Here is a 25646-nt window from a genome sequence, read left to right as displayed (position 1 = left end):
TACTGTCTCCCTTCCAGTCATTAATTCAAATTTGATCATATTATGATCACTATTGCCAAGCGGCCCCACCACCGTTACTTCTCTCACCAAATCTTGTGCTCCACTGAGAATTAGATTTAACATTGCTCCCACTCTCATCGATTCCTGAACCAATTGCTCCCTAACACTATCATTTATTCCATCCAGGAACTTTATCTCTCTAGCATGTGCTGATGTTTAACTTACCCAGTCAATACTGGGGTAATTGAAATCTCCCATTATTACTGCACTACCAATTTGGTTAGCTTTCCTAATTTCTCTTAGCATTTCACCTTCTGTCTCACCATCTTGACCAGGTGGATGGTAGTATGCTCCTATCACTATACTCTTCCCCAACATACAAGGGATTTCTACCCATAAAGATTCAATTGTGCATTCATCCTGTTGGACTCTATGCCATCCCGGACATAAAGCGCCACACTACCTCCCGGGTGCTCCTCTCTGTCATTGCGATATAATTTGTACCCTGGTATAGCACTATCCCATTGGTTATCCTCTTTCCACCATGTCTCTGAGATGCCAATTAAGTCTATGTCATCATTCACTGCTATACACTCCAGTTCTCCCATCTTACTTCTTAGACTTCTGGCATTAGCATACAAACATTTTAAAGTGTGTTATTTGTTTGTATTAACATTCTGCTTTTCAGTTGACAGGGATAAATTGGAATATTTTAGCTCAGGTGACTTTTTAATTATAGGCACGTGGACTAATTTTCTTATTATTGGAACCTGTTGGGATGCCCTAACTCTAATACTTCATTAGTATCCTTCGAAGATACCTCCCTCTGAACCATGCACTGCTGAGCGACTGTCGGCTTAGCAAAATCAGACGGGGACAATTCTCCCAGAGTCTCCAAAACAGTGCTTACACAAACTCGAGGGGACACCAGGCTGATATGCCCAAATATTGCAAGCAGCACAAAGAGCAAAGTGCTTAGGCTGTTTTGCTATCAGCGTCATAGAGTTGTCAGGACGCTTTAGCAGGTATCTGAGAACTGTGCGCCCAGCTGTGTTTGCAATAGGTGCTTGAAAAAAATTAGGCGCTCAAAAATTAGGCAACTAATACACTATTCAGGTAGATGCACAATTTGAGCGCCCACCTGAGCACGTACCATCCATAAGCAACTCTTAAGTGCACCACTGTGCATCGAAGAAGGTGCTCCTACGCACACAACTGAGCGCCCAAGTAGGCACCCCTATGCGCCTGAGCACCCAGCACGAACCGACTTATCTGGAGTGCAGCTTTATGTGGAGAAAAATAAGTGAATGTCACTGCGGCCTACCACGCAGCAAACAATCCAAGCCTGACAGTGAAGCCTAGCCTAGAAGACTGCTCAACCTGCCAAGCTGTCTGAGTCCCCAAGCTCCCCTGGAGGTGGGAACAGACATTAGATCGGCACACAGAGCATGGAGACCAGAGGGGAGAAGAATCCCTATTACCTCTTTTTTAATTACTTTTAACACAATCCCTGGTAGGGAGATGCATGTCCATCTGCCGGAAATGGAGAATACTGGCGGACTGATATCAGTGCAAGGATATATACCATAACATCAGCTTTGTTCTGTCTCCATCTGCTGGTAGAGGTGATTCAGGGCCAGCGGAACCACTACACAAACTAGGCCTGGGCCTATTTCGCCGACCATTAGGCGGCAAAAGCCTTGTGGTGCTGCTGGCCATGAGTGGCGGCAAGGAGGAGGAGTACAGTTTCAGCAGCTCATGGCCCAGCGCGATCAGGGCCGAGATCAGGGGTGGAGGTGCTGCCGTAGCACCCAACCTGCTCGTGGCCCAGCGCGATCGGGGCTGAGACCGGGGTGGTGATGTGATGGGGGGAGGGGGGGGTGCGCAAGGCAGAAGGTGCCTAGGACCCCTAATCCCCTTGCACCAGCCCACTGGTGTGGCTCCATCTATCTGAATGCTAAGAAACATGTAAAAAAAAAAGCATTTACCTTCATGCTGGTGGCTAGCATTGGGCTTTGCTGATAACCTTTTTAGAATGAAACCTATAAAAAGTGACAACAGCAGCATAATACGATGCAGTAAAATGTTAAAGATTATTTATGTATTACTTCCAAACAGAAAACAAAACTGCATTGCTCTAACATACTGTCAATCAGAGCATTAAAGCAGAAATACATTTTTCAAGATTTTTTTCAATTTTATTCAGCGAGAAATCTGCAAGCCTACTTGTAACACAAGAGTTATTGTACAGATGGGTTGAGTTTCCTTTCTCAGGCAGAAAGAGTTTGTCAGCAAAGGCTAAATGTGAAATGATGCACACAAGACTACACAAGTTTGAATGATGAACATTTCTTATTTAAAAACATCTTAGCCAATTTTTATTTTTTTTAACTGAGCAGAACTGTCCTGGTTTTTAAACAATGCTATAAAAACTAACTACAAATGCAGAATGCAAAATACATAAAGAAACAAACTGCCAATATCTCATTTGTATTCTTTCTGTTCTTTGGGTTATTCTGTTGAATACATTCTCAAATCCTCCAAGCATATATATACTTTACACAATTCTGTGATGTTCACATCTACATCCCAACGTCATTCAGGTATATGTGCACGCACCCCAAGGACCTGTTGCATTCCTACTCAATTCAGTGCTTATTCATTTAAACAGGCAATAAAGAGTTTGAAAAAAAAAACCAAATACAAGATCACAGATGCTCATTATAGAGGTAAGTTAAAATTAAGGGCCATTTCAACCATTGCCAGTGTTAGAGCAGATGGTGGCATCAGTCAAAAAAGGGCATCAGCCTGCACTGTCACTTCTGTAATGGATGTCAGTGCTCTTGTAACCCAGTGCTGTTTGACTTTTTTTTTTTTACTACTTTTTCTCCCTTACATTATAAGGGGGTGGAGCATCTCTATCTTTTGTCTGGTTATTCTCTGGAAAACACTCCCAAGCCCACCTCATACACAAATTGAATCAAGGAGCAATTTCAACTAGGAACATATGATTGGAGGCCCAGGGAAATAAAAAAGCAAGAGCTCCCAAAAAATTATAAGGTAAAAATATTTCTTACATTTCATAAATTCAAAATGAGTATTGAAAAATAACTAGAGTGGGCTTGACCAAGATAAGCTACTGCTTTAAATTATATGAGTAATGCCACAGCAGTAGGACTATAATAGAACTGTGTAGGAGGTGCTTACTACTGCCCCAATTATGACTGAATATAAGTTTACTATATTAATTTTATATTATTGAGATTTTAACTCTCCCCAAGATAACACTATTTTCTCTGAGCCAGCATGGATTTCCAAGAAAGTTGGCAAGCTACCTGGGTTACAACCACTTATCCATTCCATATCTGGCATGCCAGACAAAAAACTCTGATTTTACAGCTCTGGAATAATTACATGGGAACATTTGTGGCTAAAACAATCAAGAATTTAAAAAGTAATCCAATGTTCCAAATTTGGAAAAGCTCGGCCTAGTTATACTTTGATATCAGGAATGTCTTCACACAAATTCCTGGCTGCTAAGTCTTGATTGCTTTCTGTTGGAATGTAGCGTAATGTTTACACAATGCATTTGTATCTGAAAACCGAAATCATTACCAATACCTCTAACATGGTCACTGTTTATTTGGAAAAATGTTTGAATGTATTTTTGCAATAATTTCTAGTATTTGTTTCCCTAAAAATGGAGAATGGCTCTTATTTGTCTTTTCTTCTCTGTTTCTTTTTCGGCACGGAATCCTCTTCAGGTCTTGGTTCCCACAGAGCATTCCTTAAAAACCTGGCTGCAGCTCCTTTATCCAGCCTGGCTGCTTTTTTCCTGTCCATTATTTCTTTGACTTTGTTCATGTATGCTCTTATTCTCTCCTGGTTGGAACACAAGCATATCACGTATTACTCTACTAGCATATAAATTCAGATCCTGTTTGCAAATCTTTCAGTCTACTGGCACAAGATGAGAAGAACCCCTAAAAAGAAATGAGTGCAGATGAACCCATGTGGCCTAAAAACCAGCCCTGTTTACAAATGAAACAGTTTGGCTCGGGATGCTTTGTGAATGACAAAATCCTATTTGTGATTTAATGCAAATTTAGAGTACTCATAGGTGTAAGCAGTACAGACACAGCTAATCCATATGAGTGAGGCTGCACAATAAACTTTGGCATTCATTCAAATATGCATACATTAGGCAGCCGATTACCAGGTAGGCCTGAAAAGCACAGGCATCAGAATTAATCCATTCTTGCTATGAAACCCCCAACACTGAGTTTGTTTCACAGAACTGTTCCCAGATATTTATAACTGCAATACTTATTATAAACATAAAAATACTATATAAAATACAATTGTCGCCATCAAACTGTCACCACCATAAAAAATAATAATAAAAGTCAGTAGGATGAAAATGTCTTGAAGGAACCCAACTGATTAGGAAAGCTTCATGCAGATTTATCATCTTTATTTTTTCTGAAATTAATAAATACATGTATAATGTAAAGCAAGGGTGCAAACCTGCAATCCTTGAGGACTTCAAATCAATCTGGTTTTCAGGATATGCCTAATAAATATGTATGAGATATCAGCATACAAAAGAGGAAGTGCATGCAAATATATCACATGCCTATTCATCAGATATATCCTGCAAATCAGACCAGTCTGGGGCCCTCAAGGATTACGTTTGGACACCCCTGAGGTACACTAACTTACTTATGGGGGAAAATAGATGGTTGTATCCTGTGTCTATATGAGCATAAATAGGTATAGTTCTACTAAGCAATATGTAGTCATTAATACATTTTGCTCATGTGAATACTCACCCAGTTGTTTCATATAATACAATAGAACTCTTAGGTCAAAACTCTTCCTATCAAATATCATGATTGCCTCCTTAAAAAGAGACCACTCGATAAACAATAAGAAAAAATTATACTTCACTTGATCTAGAAAAACAATGTATACGAGTATATAGACAGCGGTGTCAAAAAGACTCCAAATAAATGTTTTAATCCAAAAAATTCACACTACACCTTCAATTAATATTCTTTTCTCTGTATTAAGGAGGAGAGGTGGAATGCTAAGGAGTACAATGATTAGCTAAAGGCCACCATTAAAATTGTGGGTGATGCTTTTTTGAGGTGATGCAGTGTATAATGGGGTATATTTTTTTTGTTGTGGCACTTACTTCATCCGAAGAGGTGAAGATACGCTCGTGGCTGGGCTGTTTTGAAAATGAGCTCGGCCCAGCCACATGCGCATCTCCCGGGATTTCCGCTTGCCGGGTTTTGAAATTTTACTTGAATATGAATACTCCATACTTCCTTTACTCCTCTAATTCCTTACTAATTGAGTACATTGATTGAAGGTATATTGTGAATTTAAACTTGTTTGGAGTCTTTTTGAAACTGCTCTGTATATATGCATTGTTTTCCTTAAAAGGAGAAACATACTGCTTTTCAAAATATATCCCTACTTTTTCCATTATAAACTTGATAAAATAACAACTTAAAAAAACAAAATGTACCACTAAATCCTATGGGCTAGATTTTAAAAGCCTTGCGCGCGTAAATCCTGTCGGATTTATGCTCGCAGGGCACTTGCACGCCTAGTTTGCATAGGCCGCCGGCGCACGCAAAGCCCCGGGATGCATGTAAGTCCCGGGGCTTCGTAAAAGGGGCGGGAGGGGTGTGTCCAGGGGGCATGGCGATGGTTCGGGGGCGGGCCGGGAGGGCGGTCCCGAGTCCCCCGGCACTGCGGCCTGTGCCGGGGGATGCTGAGGCGGCGTGCGCAAGTTATGCCTGCTTCAAGCAGGCTTAACTTGCACAACAAAAGGTAGGGGGAGGAGGATTTAGGTAGGGCTGGGGGGTGGGGTAGATAGGGGAAGGTGGGGGGACGCGGAGGGAACGGAGGCAGGCTGTGCGGCTCGGCGCGCGCAGGCTACCGATTTTGAGCAGCCTCGCGCGCGCCGACCCTGGATTTTATAAGCTACACGCATATCTTATAAAATCCGGCATACTTTTGTTCGCGCCAGTTGCGCGAACAAAAGTACGCACGCGCGTACTTATTTAAGATGTACCTCCATGTCTTTTAAACACAAACATACCATCATATACTGATCTAATATAGCTTTTTATTTTAATATAAGTATCACCCTACTATTAGATATACTTTTGTCTTTGGCTTTAAAAACTATGATAAGTGGTCTATACATTTTTAAATAAATGTTCAAAATAAAATGAACCTTTTTGTGTAAGTCAGGCATTTGTTGCAAGAGGAAACCCACTGCATGCTGGAAAGTAGATCCAATTTTAATAAGGGGAAACTCATCTTGTTTTGGAGCAGGCCACTTGTGTGAATAAGGGTCTGAATCAATTATTTACTCACAATGATGCTAAAGACCTATATCAAACCAACTTTAAAAACTTAAAAGCTATGGCTACAATTTTCAATCCCCTGCAAGGAGTTTGCAGGTAGAGAAGGCCACCATACGTCTGACAGTGTGGTCCTACCTACAGGTGCTCGGCTTGATGGCGGATATCCTGGAAGTGGTGCCGTGGGTAAGGGCACAAATGCATCCTCTTCAGCGCTCTCTGCTATCTCGTTGGAACCCACAGTCTCAGGACTATGCGATTCAGCTCCACTTGCTGATGGAAGTCTGCTCACACCTCCAGTGGTGGTTGTAGGAAGTTCATCTGAGAAAGGGAGTTCCCTTGCCTCTCCGAAATGGTTGGTACTCACGACAGATGCTAGTATCCATGGTTAGAAGGCTCACTGTCTGGAATTAACGGCCCAAGGGTATTGGAATGCCAGAGTCCCGTTGGAACATCAATTGCCTGGAGACTCAAGCAGTATGGCTGGCATGCTTGCAGTTTAGCCATAGGCTGTGGGATCAAGCGGTTCGAATGATGTCTGACAACACCAGAGAGGAACCAAAAGCCAGCAAGTGTCACAGGAAATAGACCAGCTTATGGAACTGGTGGAAGGTCAACTGCAGATGATCTCGTCTTCTCACATTGCAGGAAAAAACAAAGTAAGAGTGGAATTTCTCAGCAGGGAGAGTCTGGACCCAGGTGAGTGGGTGTTGTCAGCTGAGGCATTTCAGCTGATTATAGATCACTGGGGCCTTCCATTCCTAGACCTGCTGGTGACTTCTCAAAATGAGAAGGTTCCTCAATTCTACAGTCACAGGAGATATCCACGGTCCCTGGGAATAGACGCTCTCGCATAGATCTGGCTGGAAAACAGATTGCAGTATGCCTTTCCTCTGTGGCTCTTGCTGGGCAGGATAATTCGCAAGATCGAAGGCCACAGGGGGCTAGTACTCCTGGTGGTACCAGACTGGTCCAGGCATCCGTGGTATGCAGATTTGCAAAGCCTTCTGGTGGAGGCCTCCCTTCGCTGTCTGCCACACATGGATCTGTTACAGCAAGGGCCGGTATTTCACAAGGATCCAAATCAGTTCTGTCTTATGGTTTGGCCCTTGAAAGGGCTCACTTGTTAAAGCATGGTTAGTCCTCTGCAGTGATTGCAACCTTACTCCATGCTCGCAAGTTCTCCATTTCTTTGGCTTATGTGTGGGTTTGGAGAGTTTTTGAGGCCTGGTGTGAGAAGCGGGGTGTTCTTCCTCGTTCTTGTAACAAACATTGATAAATTCCTGGGAAAAATAAAATAACTGAAAATGAAGGTCCTAAGGGAATTTCCAGAGTGCTGGAAGCAGTCTAGAGTAGTGTGAATCTTTGGGCATCTCTTGGCTATGTCCTAGAATTTGATCATTTTGGACCAGAGTCCAAGCTAAAATGGAAGTCATATGCTAAAATTTTCATTTATGCTTGACCCTATAATGAATTTAAGTAATATATTCAAGAATGGACTCAGGTGAAGAAAGCATTATTTATTTATTTATTTCGAAACTTTTATATACCGAAGTATAGCAATCTGCCTTCACTCCGGTTTACATGATAACAACTTATTACATTGGATGAACATTAGGAACAACTTATTACAGTAATTGGACATTGGAACGAGAAACGTATCAATTGAACGACTATTACATTCCAAAAAACATTCTAAAAACAAACGAATTGAACATTTATAGGAGTGGACCATCAGGTAATTTTAAGCATGTTACGTAGTAACTTGAGTACATCATCGAACATATGGTGCATTCATCATTTGACATGTGGTGCGTTTAGCTTTCTCATGTTTGGGTATGTTGGGACTGAGGGAAGAGTCCGATCTCGGTAAGCGGAAGGGGTCAAGACTTTTTAGTAACTAGAAAATGCCACATCATTAGGGGACCGTGGATAGGCGAGAATTGTGGATATGTGAGAATTGTAAGAGGAGAACTATTGAGAAGTTTAGTGTGTGTCAAACAGGGAGGGATAATGAGTCGGGAAGTTTCAAGTAGCTTAACCAACGCCATCTCAAAGTTTTGCTGAATATCCATGTTTTGAGTTCCTTTTTGAAGGATTTGATGTCACTAAGTGAGCTTAGGTACTGTGGTAAGGAGTTCCATAAGTTGGGTCCTGCGATGGAGAAGGCTCTGTTCCTAGTGTTGGTAAGCTTTGCTAGAGGCAGCGAGGGTATGTCTAGGTGTAATTTGCAAGCGGCTCTGGTCGTTCGTTGAGATTTGTGTTTCTGAATCCTGTTATTGAAGGCAGTGTTGTCTGCTTTGTAAATTGCATTGTGAACTATTGTTAAAGTTTTGAATTCGATTCTTTGCTCGACCGGAAGCCAGTGAAGACTTCTCAGAACAGGGGTGATGTGTTATGATTTCTTCTTGCCGGTTAGTATTCTGGCTGCGGCGTTTTGTAACAGTTGAAGTGGTTTTAAGGCAGATTTTGGAAGGCCAATCAGGAGTGAGTTACAGTAATCGAGGCTGTTGAAAATAAGAGATTGCAGCACGGTTCGGAATTCTTGGTGAAGAAGCGGTTTTAGATGTTTCAGGATGTGAAGTTTATGAAAGCCTTCTTTAGTTTTAGTTGCGATGTTCTTTTTTAGGTTAAGTTCATTGTTGATCCAGATACCGAGGTCCTTTGCAGTGTTTTTCAGTTGGATGTTGATGTTATCGCTTTGTAGGGAATGCATGGGGGTTGTTTGTCCTGAGTTGTTTCTTCCTATGAGGATGCATTCAGTTTTATTCTTGTTGAGGCATAACTTTAGTTTGTTCAGCATGTTTCTAATTGAGATTAGGTGGTTGGCTTTTGTTCTCAGTGCCTCTTCGATAGTGGTGGTTATTGGGATGAGGAGTTGAATGTCGTTGGCGTACATATAATATGCTACGCCTAGACTTGAGACATTACTTCACAGTCTTCTTTTGTGACATCCAAGGTTAACATAAGATATGCCATACTGGGTCAGACCAAGGGTCCATCAAGCCCAGTATCCTGTTTCCAAAAGTGGCCAATCCAAGTCACAAGTACCTGGCAAGTACCCAAACATTAAATAAATCACAAGCCACTATTGCTTATTAATTAATAGCAGTTTATGGATTTTTTCCTCTAGGAACTTATCTAAACCTTTTTTACACCCAGTTACACTAACTGCTGTAACCACATTCTCTGGCAAGGATTTCCAGAACTTAACTATGCGCTGAGTGAAAAAGAAAATTTCTTTGATTTGTTTTAAATGAGCTACTTGCTAACTGCATGGAGTGCCCCCAGGTCATTCTATTATCTGAGAGAGTAAATAACTGATTTACATTAACTTGTTCATCAACTGATGCACTTGAGACATCAATTACTGGATCTGAAATTCCAGTAGGAAAACTCTGTCCTGTTCCATGTTGAACTGGACCCCCAGATATTCCAACGATTGGGATGGCTGAAGAGCTCTTGGCAATAAGGAAATCACCTTGTGTGTCACCAGGCGGTTCTCTTCCTGAGACTTGGCCTGAATCAGCCAGTCATCCAAATATGGGTGCACCAGGATGCCTTCTTAATGCAAGGCCACTGCTACCGTGTTTCCCCGATAGTAAGACACCCCTGATAGTAAGACGTAGTGGGAATTTTAGGGGGGGTCGGCTAATGTAACACATCCCCCGAAAGTAAGACGTACCTGTCATTTCAAAAAAAAATTATTTTTAAATACCTGTCGGAGGGCCGTGTGGGTCCAGGCGGCTGGCGGCGGGAGCCGGGTGGTCGCGTGTTAAATCTAGGCCGCGGGCGGGTGGGTGCTTGTTCCAGGCGGCGGGGGCGGGTGGACGCACGTTAGTTCGAGACGGCTGGCGGGCGGCGGGTGGTCGCACAGGCGCATTCATTCACTGCCGGTGGGGGCTGCCTCGGCAGCCCCCACCGGCAGTGAATGAATGCGCGCACAGGCCCACAGCGCCTGTGCGACCCCTGCGATTCGGCGCTGGGGGCTGCCGGTGGGGGCTGCGGCAGTGAATGAATTCATTCATCCAGGCGGAGGAGCCGGCTGCTTTCGCCGCTGCCGGCTGCTTTCGGCGCTCAAGGCAGTCACATGCTGTGACGTCACGGCATGTGACTGCCTTGAGCGCTGAAAGCAGCCGGCAGCGGCGAAAGCAGCCGGCTCCTCCGCCTGGATGAATGAATTCATTCACTGCCGCAGCCCCCACCGGCAGCCCCCAGCGCCGAATCGCAGGGGTCGCACAGGCGCTGTGGGCCTGTGCGCGCATTCATTCACTGCCGGTGGGGGCTGCCGAGGCAGCCCCCACCGGCAGTGAATGAATGCGCCTGTGCGACCACCCGCCGCCCGCCGGCCGTCTCGAACTAACGTGCGTCCACCCGCCCCCGCCGCCTGGAACAAGCGCCCACCCGCCCGCGGCCTAGATTTAACACGCGACCACCCGGCTCCCGCCGCCAGCCGCTTGGACCCACGCGGCCCTCCGACAGGTATTTAAAAATAATTTTTTTTTGAACACTCAGGTTTTTTTTCCAATATAAGACATACCCTGAAAGTAAGACATAGTGGGACTTTTGGGGGTAAAAAGAAAGTAAGACACTGTCTTATATTCGGGGAAACACGGTACTACCACCATAACCTTGGAAAGAATTTCTGGGAGCGGTCGCTAGACCAAAAGGCAGCAGCCGAAACTAATAATGGTGCCCTAACACCGCAAAGCGTAGAAAGCGGTGTTCCAATCGGATGGGAATATGAAGGTAAGCCTCTGACAGATCCAAGGAGGTCAGAAACTCCCCCGACTGCACCGCCATTATCACAGAGAGTAAGGTTTCCATGTGAAAATGAGTCACTTTGAAATGATGGTTGACCCTCTTGAGATCCAAGATTGGACAAAAGGAGCCCTTCTTCTTGGGCACAACAAAATAAATGGAATATCGCCCCATACTTTCTTGAGACATGGGCACCGGAACCAGAACCCTCAGTCTGAGGAGCCTTTGAAGCATAAACTCCACTGCCTGCTTCTTCTGCAAAGAGTGGCAAGGGGACACCATGAACACGTCTTGAGGAATACTGCAAAATTCCAGTGCATATCCTTCTCGTATCACTTCCAGGACCCACTGGTCAGATGTGATCTCGACCCACCTCCGATGATAGAGAGACGTTCCCCCATTTCCTGTTCTGGAAGGTTGGTCAGCAAACATTCATTGGGAAGCATGGGAAGGTCCGCCACTCAAGCCTGCTTCTCTCTTTGGCTGTGGGGGACAAAAGGACTGAGACCTACCGAAAGGCCGAGTCTGCTATAAGGTCGCCCTTCTGTAGGGGCAAAAATGCCTAGAACCCCGGAGACTACCCCTCATACCAAAGGGGCGCTGTAACTGCTTCGTATCCTCCGGCAACCGAGAAACCAGACTCCTCCCACTTACTGGTCAATTTCTCCAACTCGCTCCACAAGCCTTTAAAGGGCATCTTGGTAAGATTGACTTTGAAGGCTGTGTCAACCAACCAAATTCGCAACCAGAGTTGACACCTGGCTGCTATCACCAAAGCCACTTCTCTGGCCGAGGTCCGGACCAAATCACAGCCTGCATCTGCTGAAGAGATGGCAGCAGGTTCCATAACTGCTCTGGAATTCCTCCAAACTCATTAACCTCCTGAGAGAGAAGCAGACAAGATCTTGCCACTAGGGCGCAACAGGAGGCATTCTGTCAATTCATCGCCACTGCCTCAAAAGCTTGTTTAAGAATAGCCTCAATCCTTCTATCATGTACTTCCTTCAAGGTCGCTTCTCCCACTACAGGGATAGTTGTCCGCTTAGAAATGGCACATCCTAAAGCATCCACTTTGGGAAAATGCAAATGCTCTCTCACAGCTGGATCCAGGGGGTACAGGCCTTCCAATGTCTGACCCCCTTTAAAATTCGCCTCTGGGGTGTCCCATTCCAGATCAATCAATTCCTAAATGGCATCCAACACAGGGAAAAAAACAAGAGGCTTTACATAAGGAAACCAAAATGGGATTTTTCTTCGGCTCCAACACAGCATCCGAACCAGGGACACCCAGCTGTTTCGAGATCTGGGAAATCAGGGCCAGCAGTTCATCTCTATGAAAGAACCGCAACATGGTTCAATATGGTTCCAGCCCTGGAGGAATTTCCCCATCTTCCAGGGAATCAGGTCAACCTCATCATCAGTGCCATCCGGATTCCTGTTGGGAACACCCGCAGGAAGCTGAGGACTGGAAGAGGGAGGAGCCACCGGTTGAGGGTCCAACCGAACAGAAATGTGGGAAGTGGAGGACTGCACCTGAAAAAAAGCTTGTAAGCCTTGAAAAAATTCCACCCAAAAAAAAAATCAGCCGGGTCCAGACCAAGCCCAGAAGGAAATGGAGCTAGTCCCACAGAACTGCCCTTACCAGCAGAAGAGCCAGTCAAGGGAGAACCAAGATCTGGCTTCCCCCCCACCCCCCCCCTCATTCAAGGCCGTGACCAACCCCTCATCTGAATGGGAAGAGCCAGGCTTAGCAAATTTTGAGGAAGACAACTCTCCCTGAGTGTCTGAGCAGTGATGACACAGGTTAGAAGCCAGGTCAGGCTGAGAAGCCCTGTTGACAGGCAACACAGATAGAAAGACACTTAGGTTTCTTGCTTACCAGCACTATTGCGGCAATAAGCGTGCGTCTGAACAGCTCACGCTCAAAAATAAATGTGCCCAAAAAATAAGCACTGAGAAAAAGGCGTGACAAAACACACACACAGCCTGTGTGCCAAGGTAAGCGCATAAAAAAAAAGTTTGTGCATGTAAAAAGCGAGCCAAAAAACCGAGCGCACATCGCATCTGCACTGCGCACATTGATGGTCTATAGAGGGCAGGAGCTCACGCACAAGAGCGAGTGAAAATGGTCGTCGCAGCCTCACATGCGGTATTCAAGAACAAAGCCTAAGTGTAGGGCCTAGCCCAACAGGGGCCGCTCAACCCGCCCGGCTGCCCAGTTCCACAACCCCAACAGGAGCAGGAACCAACGTTGGTATGACGCACCAAGAACGGAGACCGGAGGAAGTCCTGAAACCCATGTGCCTCAGATTCAGGTTAAAACTTTCTCTTTTATTTTTAAACCTTACCTAAGCTTACCAGCTGAGTAAAGAATTGGTCTCCAGCACCTGCTACCTTTCAACTGAACTAGCATCTAAATTCATGCCGGGGAAACCCAGCTACCAGACCAAGGCACACCTGAAGGACCATGGAAATCACCTCAGGAATTTTCAACGGGGGAGGGACCTTTAGGTTTCACAGCAGGAGAGCAGGGCTTTCTTTGCCTGAATTTAGAATTTCAAATTTCTCCTTTCAAAAAGCTCAAAGTAATCCCCATAGGAGATGCACATTCACCAACTACTGGAGACTGAGAATACTGGCAGGCTGGGGTCACTGCAGGGCTATATATACTGTGACATCAGCTTGCTCCATCTCCATCTGTTGGCAGGGGAGCATAAACCCACTGGCCCTGAGTTCATCTATCTACACACTAGGAAATCAGCATAATAGACAAAAAAAGCAGAATCCCATATCAAAACAGAGAAAACAGGTTACAAAAAAGCCTGCCTGAGTAGATACGTGCGCATGTTATAAAATCGGGGTTCGGCGCGTGCAAAGGGGTGCATATTAGTGCACCTTGCGCGCGCGCCAACGCCCGCGGGCTTCCTCCGTTTCCTCCCCCCTAGCCTGACCTTCCCACCCCTTCCCCTAGGCTTTCCACCCCCTAACCCTAACCTTCCCCCCCCAAAATATGTCTCACCTTTTGCGCCTCCCTGGAGGAAGGCGCAGGTTGCGCATGCCGTATGTCTGCCGGCACGCGATCCTCCGACACAGTGGCAAATGGCCGCTATGCCGGAGGGCTCTGGCCTCGCCTCTTTAGTAAAGCCCCAGGACTAAGACACGTCCCGGGGCTTTATGTGCGAGGCCAGGCCTTTATAAAATAGGCCCGGCGCGCGTAAGCCGATTTATGGCACGTAGAGCTTTTAAAATCCAGCCCATAGTGTTCAGCCTGTAAATAAGCAAAAAAAGGATGGGAAGGAATCTGGAACTGCTATTGCAGCACCTGAAAAGAAAAATAAAATTGGTTCTTACCTGATAATTTTCGTTCCTGTAGTACCACGGATCAGTCCAGACTCCTGGTTTTGCCCCCCCTCTAGCAGATGGAGACAGAAGTTTATCAAACAAAACTCCGCCTTATCTAGGCTGGTGCCACCTACAGTCTGGCAGTATTACTCTATGTCAAAGCAGAATGGATTAGAAAACACCCAAACTAACTATATACAGTAACCTAACAACCTGAACCGGTTCAACAAACCCCCAAATGGGTACAGAATCCGTGTTACCGATAAAAGGACAAGCATAATTGATCTGTAAACAAAGAAAACAAACAGTATGGACTCTCCCTTTCCTTAGAAGGGCAAATTGGCGGGACTCTGGCCTGATCCGTTGGACTACAGGAACGAAAATTATCAGGTAAGAACCAATTTTCTTTTCCCTGTACGTACCCGGATCAGTCCAGACTCCTGGGATGTACCAGAGCTGTCATTAATTGGGATGGGATCCAGAGAGGCACGCTCTGAGCACACCTTCCCCAAATCCTCCAGTCCCTGGAGCCCGAACATCCAGGTGATAATGTCTGGCAAAATTATGTAAGTACTTCCAAGTAGCCGCTCTGCAAATCTCCTCTGGAGAGATTTGTTGGCATTCCGCCCAGGATGCAGCCTGAGACCGCATAGAATGAGCCCGGAGACCCACCAGCAAGGACCGTTCTTGCTACAGATACGCAGAATTTATGGATTCCTTCAACCAGTGAGCTATCATAGTCTTTGAAGCCTTGTTGCCTCTTCTAGGTCCACTCCAAAGTACGAACAGGTGATCCGATACACGGAAACTGTTGGTAACCTCCAGGTAGTGCAACAATGCCCTATGGACATCTAATTTCCGCAAGTCCTTAGACAAAGAATCCGAGCTGTCCAAATCCAAAAACGATGGAAACTCCACTGCCTAATTTAAATGGAAGGAAGACACAACCTTAGGGAGAAATGAAAGTACCGTACGCAGAGAAACCCCAGACTCCGTGATCTGCAAAAAGGGCTCCCAACATGACAGAGCTTGAAGTTCTGACACCCGCTGTGCCGATGCAATAGCCACTAAAGACACCACCTTCATGAAGCCTTAAGAACACATTCAGATTCCAAGAAGGACAGGGCTGCTGGAATGGCAGGCGTAAATGCTTCGCCCCTTTAAGGAAACGAGCAACATCTGGATGAGATGCCAAAGATGCGCCATGGATTTGACCACGCAAAGAACCTAGCGCCGCCACTTGTACGCGCAAGGAGCTACACGACAACCCCTTTGCCAAAACATCCTTAAGAAAATGCAAAATATCTGGAACGCTCGCCCGAGTGGGAACAACATCCCTAGCAAGGCACCAGGCCTTAAAGACCTTCCAGACCCGCACATAAAAGATGTAGAAACTTTGCGGGACCTTAAGAGCGTAGTCACCACAGCATCCAAGTACCCTCTGGATTTCAGCCGCAGCCTCTCAAAAGCAATGCCGCTAGACAAAAGTGGTCGATCTGGTCGAAACAAATGGGCCTCTGATGCAGTAAATTTGGTACGTTCGGAAACCGTAGGGGGTCCTCTACGGCCAGTTTTACCAGATCCGCAAACCAGGGATGTCATGGCCATTCGGGAGCTATGAGCATCACCTCCGTCGGATGCAACTCTATGCGGCGAAGGACCCTGCCGATGAGGGGCCAGGAGGAAACACATACAGAAGAACATCCGTCGGCCAAAGTAGCACCAGAGCGTCCATGCCCTCCGCTCCCGTTTCTCTGCACCGAGTGAAGAAACGAGGAGCTTTGGAATTCTTGAACGTCGCCATTAGATCCAGAGCGGGTGTCCCCCACTGGGCACAAATGATCTGAAATGTGGCGTCCGTGAGTTCTGTCTGAGGAAATCCGTGTGACCATTCTCTACCCCGGCGATGTGAGAGGCCGCTATGCTGCACAAATTCTGTTCCGCCCACGCGATCAACTGACGAGCTTCCAACGCCACTGGTTGACTCTTGGCTCCCCACTGATGATTGATGTAAGTCACCGTGGCCGCCTGTCTGAAAGAACTTTGACCGACATGCCCCGGAGAAGCGGAAGAAATGCCTGCAGTGCAAATCGTACCGTTCTGGTCTCCAGACGACTGATGGACCAACAAGCTTCCCATGGGGACCATTGCCCCTGCACAGACTTCTGCAGACAAACCGCTCCCCAACTGGACAAGCTGGCATCCGTAGTGACCACCGTCCAGGCCGGAACTACCAACGGTACTCTGCGTCATAAGTTGCCCAGACATAACCACCAATCCAGGCTGGTCCGAGCTGAATCAGTCAGGAGTAAAGGAAGATGGAATTGCTCTGACACCAGGTTCCATCAGGAAAGCACACTGACTGCAAAGGCCGCATATGAACCAATTCCAATGTCGAAGTCATTGACCCCAGCACCTGAAGATAATCCCAGACTGTTGGGACTTGCTTGGATAACAAGGCTCGCACCTGACCTCGTAACTTGTGCATGCGTTCCACCTTGAGACACACAGTTCCCTGACGAGTGTCGAATAAAGCTCCCAAAAACTCCAGCGACTGGGAAGGCACTAGCTGGCTTTTGGACGCATTGACTACCCAGCCGATAGTTCTCAACAATTGAACTGCCTTCTGACAGAGCGATTTTGCACAAATTAGCGAATCAGCCAATCGTCCAGGTACGGGTGCACCAAAAAGTCTTCTCTCCGAAGCTGCGCCGCTACCACCACCATAATCTTGGTGAAAGACTGAGGTGCAGTGGCAAGCCCGAACGGCAGTGCCTGAAATTGGTAATGTTGACCCAACACTGAGAACCTTAGAAATCGCTGGTGATTGGTCCGGATCCCGATGTGAAAATACGCTTCCGTGAGGTCCAGGGACGCGAGAAATTCCCCGTCACACCAAAGCAATCATGGACCGCAGGGTCTCCATATGAAAATGAGGTATTCGCAGACATCTGTTGAACCTTTTTAGGTCGAGAATGGGTCGAAGGTTCCTTCTTTTTTTGGCACCACGAAGTAAATGGAATAACGGCCTCTGCGAAGCTCCGCCTGGGGAACCAGAACAATTGCGCCGAGATCGAGAAGACGTCGCAGAGTCTCCCTTATCGCCCGGCGTTTTGACGCAAAACCGCAGGGCGAGACCAGGAAGCACTGGCGAGGCTGATGTACAAAATCTAACGCATAACCGTGTCTTATCACATCTAGGACCCACTGATCCGATGCGATCTTGGTCCACTCCTCGTAAAACCGAGACAACCTGCCTGCGACCACTGGCACCGAGGAATGGACTGGCCGCACATCATTGTGAGGGCTTTCCACCCTGCGCATTCTGACCAGCACCTGGACGGCCGAAACGGCGCCCACAAAAGGACTAAGAATACGTCTGCTGTCTGTTGGCGCTATGCTGGAAGGAAGAAACTGAACCCCTGAGAAAATCGAGGCCTCAGACCTCCCCTATATCGAGAGCGGGAAGACAGAGCACCTCTGGATTTTGGCCTGTCCTCTGGCAAACGATGCACCTTGTTCTCGTCTAGAGACTCAAATCAGATCCACCAATTCTTTTCCAAACAGCAGCTTGCCCTTAAATGGCAACAAACCCAGCCGCGATTTAGATGATACATCCGCTGCCCAATGGCGGAGCCACAACAAGCACCGCGCTGACACTGCCTACACCATGGATCTGGTCGATGTGGAGAAGGAGCGTCGCTAGTTAACAAGAAAATAGAGGGGAATGGAGTAGATGTAACTCCATTTACAGTAGAGAATGTATGGTAAGAGCTGGGGAAACAAAGTGGACAAAGCATGGGGCCTGATGAGGTTCATCCCAGGATACAGAGGGAACTCAGAGATGTGCTGGCGGGTCCACTGTGTGACCTGTTCAATAGAGCCCTAGAAATGGGAGTGGTGCCGAGTGATTGAAGAAGAGCGGTGGTGATCCCGCTTCACAAGAGTGGAAACAGAGAAGAGGCTGGTAACTACAGACCGGTTAGCCTCACCTCGGTGGTGGGAAAAGTAATGGAGTCGCTGTTAAAAGAAGGAATAGTGAATTATCTACAGTCGGAAGAATTGCTGGACCACAGGCAGCATGGATTCACCAGGGCAAGATCCTGTCAGACAAATCTGATAGACTTCTTTGACTGGGTAACCAAGGAATTGGATCAAGGAAGAGCACTCAATGTCATCTACTTGGACTTCAGCAAAGCTTTTGATACGGTTCCGCACAGGAGACTGTTGAATAAAATAAGAAGCTTAGGAGTGAGTGCAAAGGCGGTGGCCTGGATTGCAAACTGGTGACGGACAGAAGACAATGTGTGATGGTAAATGGAACTTACTCTGAAGAGAGAGCGGTGTTAGGACCGGTCCTGTTCAATATCTTTATGAGCGACATTGTGGACAGGATAGAAGGTAAGGTTTGTCTTTTTGCGGATGACACTAAGATCTGCAACAGAGTGGACATGCCAGAAGGAGTGGAGAGAATGAGACGGGATTTAAGGAAACTGGAAGAGTGGTCGAAGATATGGCAGCTGAGATTCAATGCCAAGAAGTGCAGAGTCATGCATATGGGGTGTGGAACTCCGAATGAACTGTATTCGATGGGGGGAGAAGGGCTGATGTGCACAGGGCAGGAGAGAGACCTTGGGGTGATAGTGTCTAATGATCTGAAGTCGGCAAAACAATGTGACAAGGCAATCGCTAAAGCCAGAAAAATGCTGGGCTGCATAGACAGAGGAATATCGAGTAAGAAAAGGGAAGTGATTATCCTCTTGTACAGGTCCTTGGTGAGGCCTCACCTGGAGTACTGTGTTCAGTTCTGGAGACCGTATCTCCGAAGGGACAGAGACAGGATGGAGGCGGTCCAGAGAAGAGTGACCAAAAAGGTGGAGGGTCTTCATGAAATGACTTATGAGGAGAGATTGAAGAATCTAAATATGTACACCCTGGAGGAAAGGAGGAGCAGGGGTGATACGATACAGACTTTCAGATACTTGAAAGGTTTTAATGATCCAAAGACAACGACAAACCTGTTCCGTTGCAAAAAAATCAGCAGAACCAGGGGTCACGATTTAAAACTCCAGGGAGGAAGACTCAGAACCAATGTCAGGAAGTATTTCTTCACGGAGAGGGTGGTGGATGCCTGGAACGCCCTTCCGGAGGAAGTGGTGAAGACCAAAACTGTGAAGGATTTCAAAGGGGCGTGGGATATGGGATAAATACTGTGGATCAATAAAGTCTAGAGGATGTGAATGAAGAGAAGAGGCATGGGGGTGGCTTGCGGGAATGACAGCTACTACCTGGAGATGAATATCCTTATTCAATAAACATACATACGGTTAATGCGACTCCAACATTGCTCTATGCTTTAATGGCAAGAGGAAATGTGGAAAAAAGGATTTGCATCCACATAAAAGCAGGGGAGTAGCTTGCTTGTTATGGCTGTTACTACCCAAAACAAAAAATGCCTGTTACTTCACTTTCATTGCATATCCAGCATAGCTCTCTGCTTCAATGGCAGGGGGAATGAAGAAAAGATTTTATATTCAGACATCTACCAACAAGGACTGAATTACATAGTCTGGGTAAAACAAATAAGCATGGATGTAGTTTGCTTATTACGGTGGTTACTACCCCAAATCAAGCCTGATACTTCACTTAGAATACATATCCAGCGCAGCCCACTGCTTCAACGGCAGGGGGAAAGAAAGGAGGATTTATATTCAATCAACCAACAAAGACTGAATTCACAGGCTGGATAAACAAGCGTGGGAGAAGCTGGCTTATTACAGTGGTTACTACCCCAAACCAATTAGCTGGATACTTCACTCAGATGCAGCTCCAGCACTATCTACGATGGCGGGGTGGAAGGGAAATAGAACCAAAAAAGTTATTTAAAGGGACAAGAGTAACAGAAAAGTATGAAAAAAAAAAGTGTGAAAGTTTGCTAGGCAGACTGGATGGACCATTTGGTCTTCTTCTGCCGTCATTTCTATGTTTCTATATAAAAGGCATCCGCACTGTAAGCAATCACCGCTTCCAGACGCCCTGCCTGGTGTGCTTCCTCTTGGGAAAGCGAGTCGTTGGCTAGTAGCTGTTGTACCCAACAAAGACCTGCTCGCAAGGAGAAATTACTGAGGATAGCTGCACGAATCCCCAGAGCAGAGACCTTGAAGATTTTCTTAAGCTGATTCTCCAGCTTATGGTCCTGCAAGTCTTTAAAAGCTGCCCCCCCCCCCCCGGTAACCGGAATGGTGGTCTTTTTCGTGACAGCCGCCACAGCCGCATCCACCTTAGGGACCCTTAGAATCTTCAAGGCCTCCTCTTGAATGGGGTAGAGCTTGTCCATCGCCTTAGCCACCTTGAGGTTTAAGTCCGGGGTATCCCATTCCTTGAAAAGCAAATCCGTTGCTGAAAAATGAAAGGGAAAAGCTGAAGGAGGACCCCCTCAGGCCCAACACCACCGGGTCCATAGCCCCAAGCCTGGACTCTTCCTGAGGCAGCTGGATACCTAATTCCCCGAGTATCGCCGGAATGAGGGGACCCAGTTCGTCCCTTCTAAAGAGACGGACCACCTTTGGGTCATCACCGTCCGCCCCGTGGGCAGCTCGCAGACGTCCGGACAGCTGGTCACCGTCCCCTTCAACCCCCCTTGGGGGTTGGGAAGGCAGGTCCTGGTCCTCCGAATCCTCTGTGTCCGAAGAGGAATCCAGAGCTCTACTGGGTCTCTATTAATGACATTTTACAGCGGGAGGGAATAGAATAGAAATACTTTTGGTTGTGTGAGCTCCCCCATATGGGAGGTTTCCATAGTGGAGATGTGATTTTATAAAAACTAATACCACCTACTAGCTCTTGCTCCCGTTTTGGGGAAGGACACTTAGGCCTTAAGGAAGGAGACCTGTAATTGGAATGGAGGAGAGAGTGCCTTATCCGATATTTAAACAAGCCTGTTTTGCCCCTTTTCTTTATGGGGTGAAGGAAGTTTGTGTTCACCCTTCCTTCATCAGTTTTTGGTTATATTTTGAAATTGATTTCCATTTGCCTGAGCTTTCAAGAATCATTAGTGTTTAAAATCTGGAAGGAGAGTAGAAGTCTTTCATACTGAGAGACCCTTAATCATTAGAAGGTTACTGAAAGAATTTATTTGGACTTTGAAGACGACCAGTGGTACCTGTCCTGTGTTCATCACTATGATATCACCTGGATATTAAAGTGAAAAGTGAGGAAGTACCCTCCAGTGAATCAGCAAGGACAGTGAGGAAAATGGATAAGACGATGTAAAACTGTACATCTAGAACTGGGGTGGCCAACTCCAGTCATCGAGAGCAACAAACAAACCTAGCTTTCAGTATATCCACTATGAATATGCATAAACTTAAAAAAATTAGTTTAATATATGAAAAAACATTCAAAGTCATAAAATCCAATAATTGAAAAATTTTTCACACCTTTGTTGTCTATTTTCAGCATTGTGCAGTTCTAATCTTTTTGTCTCATTCCTTCTTTCCATGATATAATTTCTCCTTCTGTCTGCATCATTCCCTTTCACGCAACTTCTCAACATTCCTCTTTTCCCACCATCACTCCTCTCCATCTCTCCCCACATCATTTGTGTATCTCATTCTTCTCCCAATATCTCCTCTTTCTTCATCCAACTCAACAGCTCATTTTCCCATCCTTTCAACTCCTTCTCTCTCAGCTTTACTCCACCCTCCAATCAAGTCTTCTATGATAAGATCAAAATTGATTCTGCCCTCCACCTTAAGCTACCGCTGGTCCTGTTGATGGATTTCACTCCTCGGGGCTCTTAGTTTATTATATGATATTTATTTCTTCATGTTTTAGTCATTTTGGGGTAGATTTTCAAATAGCGCGATTTGGCGTACTTTTGTTGGCGCATCAGGCGCAAACAAAAATACGCTGGATTTTAGCAGATACGCGCGTAGCCGCGCGTATCCACTAAAATCCGGGATCGGCGCGCGCAAGGCTATCGATTCCGTATAGCCGGTGTGCGCCGAGCCGCGCAGCCTACCTCCGTTCCATCAGAGGCCGCTCCGAAATCGGAGCGGCCTCGGAGGGAACTTTCTTTTGCCCTCCCCTCACCTTCCCCTCCCTTCCCTAACCCACCCGCCCGGCCCTGTCTAAACCCCCCCCTTACGTTTGTCGGGAGATTTACGCCTCCCGGAGGGAGGCGTAAATCCCCGCGCGCCAGCGGGCCGCTAGCACGCCGGGACGCGACCTGGGGGCGGGTCCGGAGGGCGCGGCCACGCCCCCGGGCCCGCCCCCGAAACGCCCCGAAAATGCTGCGCGGATCGGGGCCGCCCTCCGACTCGCCCCCCTCTGAAAACCCCGGGACTTACGCGAGTCCCGGGGCTCTGCGCGCGCCGGTAGGCCTATGTGTAAAATAGGCGCACCGGCGCGCAGGGCCCTGCTCGCCTAAATCTGCCCGGATTTAGGCCCCTATATGATGCATTTTATGACTTGTTGTTTTATTCATTTTACTGTGGTTGATTTGTATGTTTCACTGTAAACCGCTTGAACCTACTGACTTGGTGGTATAAAAACCTTTCAAATAAATAAAGATCTCATTTTCCCTCCCACAGGCCTGAATGTGCTCAGTCCTACATGAGTAGACCCCCAGTTGTCATTGCAACCTGGCACCCAGGATTATTTATTTTCTGCTTGAGAATTATGCATTATCTTCATGAGATGCAAACTCCACATGGTGTGTATGACAGGCTCAGCAAACAATTAGTTTAATTGTTTTTTTCCAACAAGACATATCATCCTATGGCTATACGTCAAAACAAAATTATCATATTTTACTTTTTAAATCTAATTTTCCAGGAATTACTGCACACTCATTTTTAAAGCCTGCTAGAAAATCAGAATGAAGAATAAGGCTTTTCATTTATGGAAAATCATATGACATGGTGTCTTAGGAAACAGACCTTCATGGCTCCTGCACTTCTCTCCACATTAATTCCTCACCCCACCTCCGGGCCAGAGACAGTTCTGATGGCCACTGCTCAGGGCATAAACTAGGTGTCCTCTAGGTAGTTTGACCAAGTAATGGCATGATCAGAACCAAGAAGTCAAGAGCACTGTCCTGGGCCAGCTAGTACCTCCACAGCACTTTCTGCTCCTAGCCTCTTCTTTTTCAAGCCCTGTAAGTTTATCAGTAACTCCTCCATATGTACATTTGGTAGGAGAAGCTTTCAAAAACATTTAATAGTTCTTCAGAAATGAAATAAACCAGAGTAATTTTAGTTTACTTTAACAGCCACTAGAATTGTCTACTGTGCACTAGTACTGCTGCTTTAAAAACTGCTCTTTCGACTCCTAGCCAAGATGGCGGTGTGAGAGTACGCCAGGTTGAATCGCTCCTCATTGAAGTTATATTTCCTTGACAAGAATGCCTGCAAAACGTAAAGGCAAGCTACGGGTCTACCCCCCTGCACCCGAATTGCTTACCGGACAAAAGAAGATCGATTCCTTCGCTACCTCGATGTTGGTGGAGAAGGGGGGCGAATGCCCCGCTGCAGCAAATAGAGAAGGAGCTAATTTGCTGCCTGGGGATATCACTCTCAGCCCCCCTGACTGCAGACCTCCTCCGGAGCCAGCTAAGTTGGTGAAGTCCCCCGAAGCGGAGCAGGGAGATGATCTCATCACCCAGATGGGAGGGGGACGCCGAGGGAGTGAGACCATGCCGGTAGAACACCTATCCTCCAGCCCAGCTGAACCATCGGGGCCTGAAAGACCGGAGGGATTATTATCATCTTTGTCCCCAGTCTCTCGAGTGGAGGAGGAAAAAAGGCTACGGAATATCCAACTGCTTGAACCTGGAGAAACCTCAATTGCACTGGCTAGGGGTGAGTTGTTCATACCGCCCCCTAAACCAGAAGTAGTCACTCTGGATACTTTATGGGACTTAATGGTTGCAATTGGGAAACTAGTGAATGTATGTGAAACAAAATACACTAAGCTGGATACTGAAATGTTTAATATAAAACAAAATCATGATGGACAATTAAATGAGATGGGAAAGAAGCTGGATGAGATGGACTGTAAAGTTACCCAAGTTCAAACAGTAAATGTGAACATTATTAAAGATATTGGTTTACAGTCTAAAAGATTAGAATACCTTGAGAATTACTCTAAACATTTGAATCTGAGATTTACTAATTTTCCTAGAGCTTTGGGGGAGAATATTCAAAATACTTTGAAGAAGTATTTTAATGATTGTTTAAAGTTAGATGACGAACAGATACCACTTGTTAACAAAGCTTTTTTCCTAACAAGATCTTTTAGAAAAACTGGAGTAAAACACCTAGAAGCCCTGGAAAACTTGACCCAATTTATTGAGAGTTCTGATATTGAAATTATGGATAGAGGTACCTTATTAGTCTCCTTCATTTCTGAGGGGGATGTTATCAAGGTAATGCGTAATTATTTCCTAAATATGGGTCTAGAATTTCATGGCCAGGTAGTTAAGATCTTCCCAGATCTATCTAGATCGACTCAGGTTAGGAGAAGAGAATTTTTGAATTTTAGACCCCAAGTTTTGGCTTTAGGATATACATTTGTATTAAAATATCCATGTCGTCGTTTAGTAGGGCATCAAGATGAAAAATTCGTGTTCTTAGCTGTTGAACAACTTAAGTCCTTTTTGTATGCCAGAAATATGACTAATTCCATCGCAACAGGTCAATAAGTCAGTCAGTTAGGAAATACCAACAAAACACTAGGCCAGTTGATCCTGGAAGATTTGTATTATTTTGAACTCCTTTGTATTCCAGGCTAGGAGTCTCAAGTTTTTCTTCGAATACAAGTGCATGTATAATTATATTGATTTATGTGTTTGTGGTAATTATTTCTTTACATTTGTTTCTGTGATACATGCCTTATTTACCTGGTGAAGTATGTGAAAAATACTTTGTACAAAACCAATAAAATATGAATTTAAAAAAAAACAAACTGCTCTTTCTGTGCTCATTTGCACCAAAAAACATAGGAGATAATTTTCAATGGAATTACCTGTGTAAATATAACAAATGATCACAGCAATTTTCAACACCCATTTATTTGCATTAAGGTGTAAATTTCTTCATGCTGGGGTTACAATAATCCACTTTTTCAATGACTTTTTAATTCCCAAATCCTTCACTT

General features: G+C 45.8%; 1 protein-coding gene across 5 annotated transcripts in view; it reads right to left on the bottom strand.

Annotated features, from left to right (window-relative positions):
* Positions 1–2816: 2816 nt before the first annotated feature.
* Positions 2817–25646, bottom strand: part of C1D (C1D nuclear receptor corepressor) — a 96046-nt gene continuing 73216 nt past the window's right edge. For all 5 annotated transcript variants that reach the window (XM_029593600.1, XM_029593603.1, XM_029593602.1 and 2 more), the window contains one exon: positions 2817–3882. In XM_029593600.1, coding sequence (XP_029449460.1) covers positions 3715–3882 — 168 coding nt within the window. In that variant the 3' untranslated portion in view covers positions 2817–3714. The remainder of the gene's footprint in view (positions 3883–25646) is intronic.

This window comes from Rhinatrema bivittatum, chromosome 3, assembly GCF_901001135.1.
Source record: "Rhinatrema bivittatum chromosome 3, aRhiBiv1.1, whole genome shotgun sequence".
NCBI lineage: Eukaryota > Metazoa > Chordata > Amphibia > Gymnophiona > Rhinatrematidae > Rhinatrema > Rhinatrema bivittatum.
The sequence above is the reverse complement of the archived record's forward strand: the minus strand, read 5'-3'. Positions and strand labels throughout refer to the sequence as shown.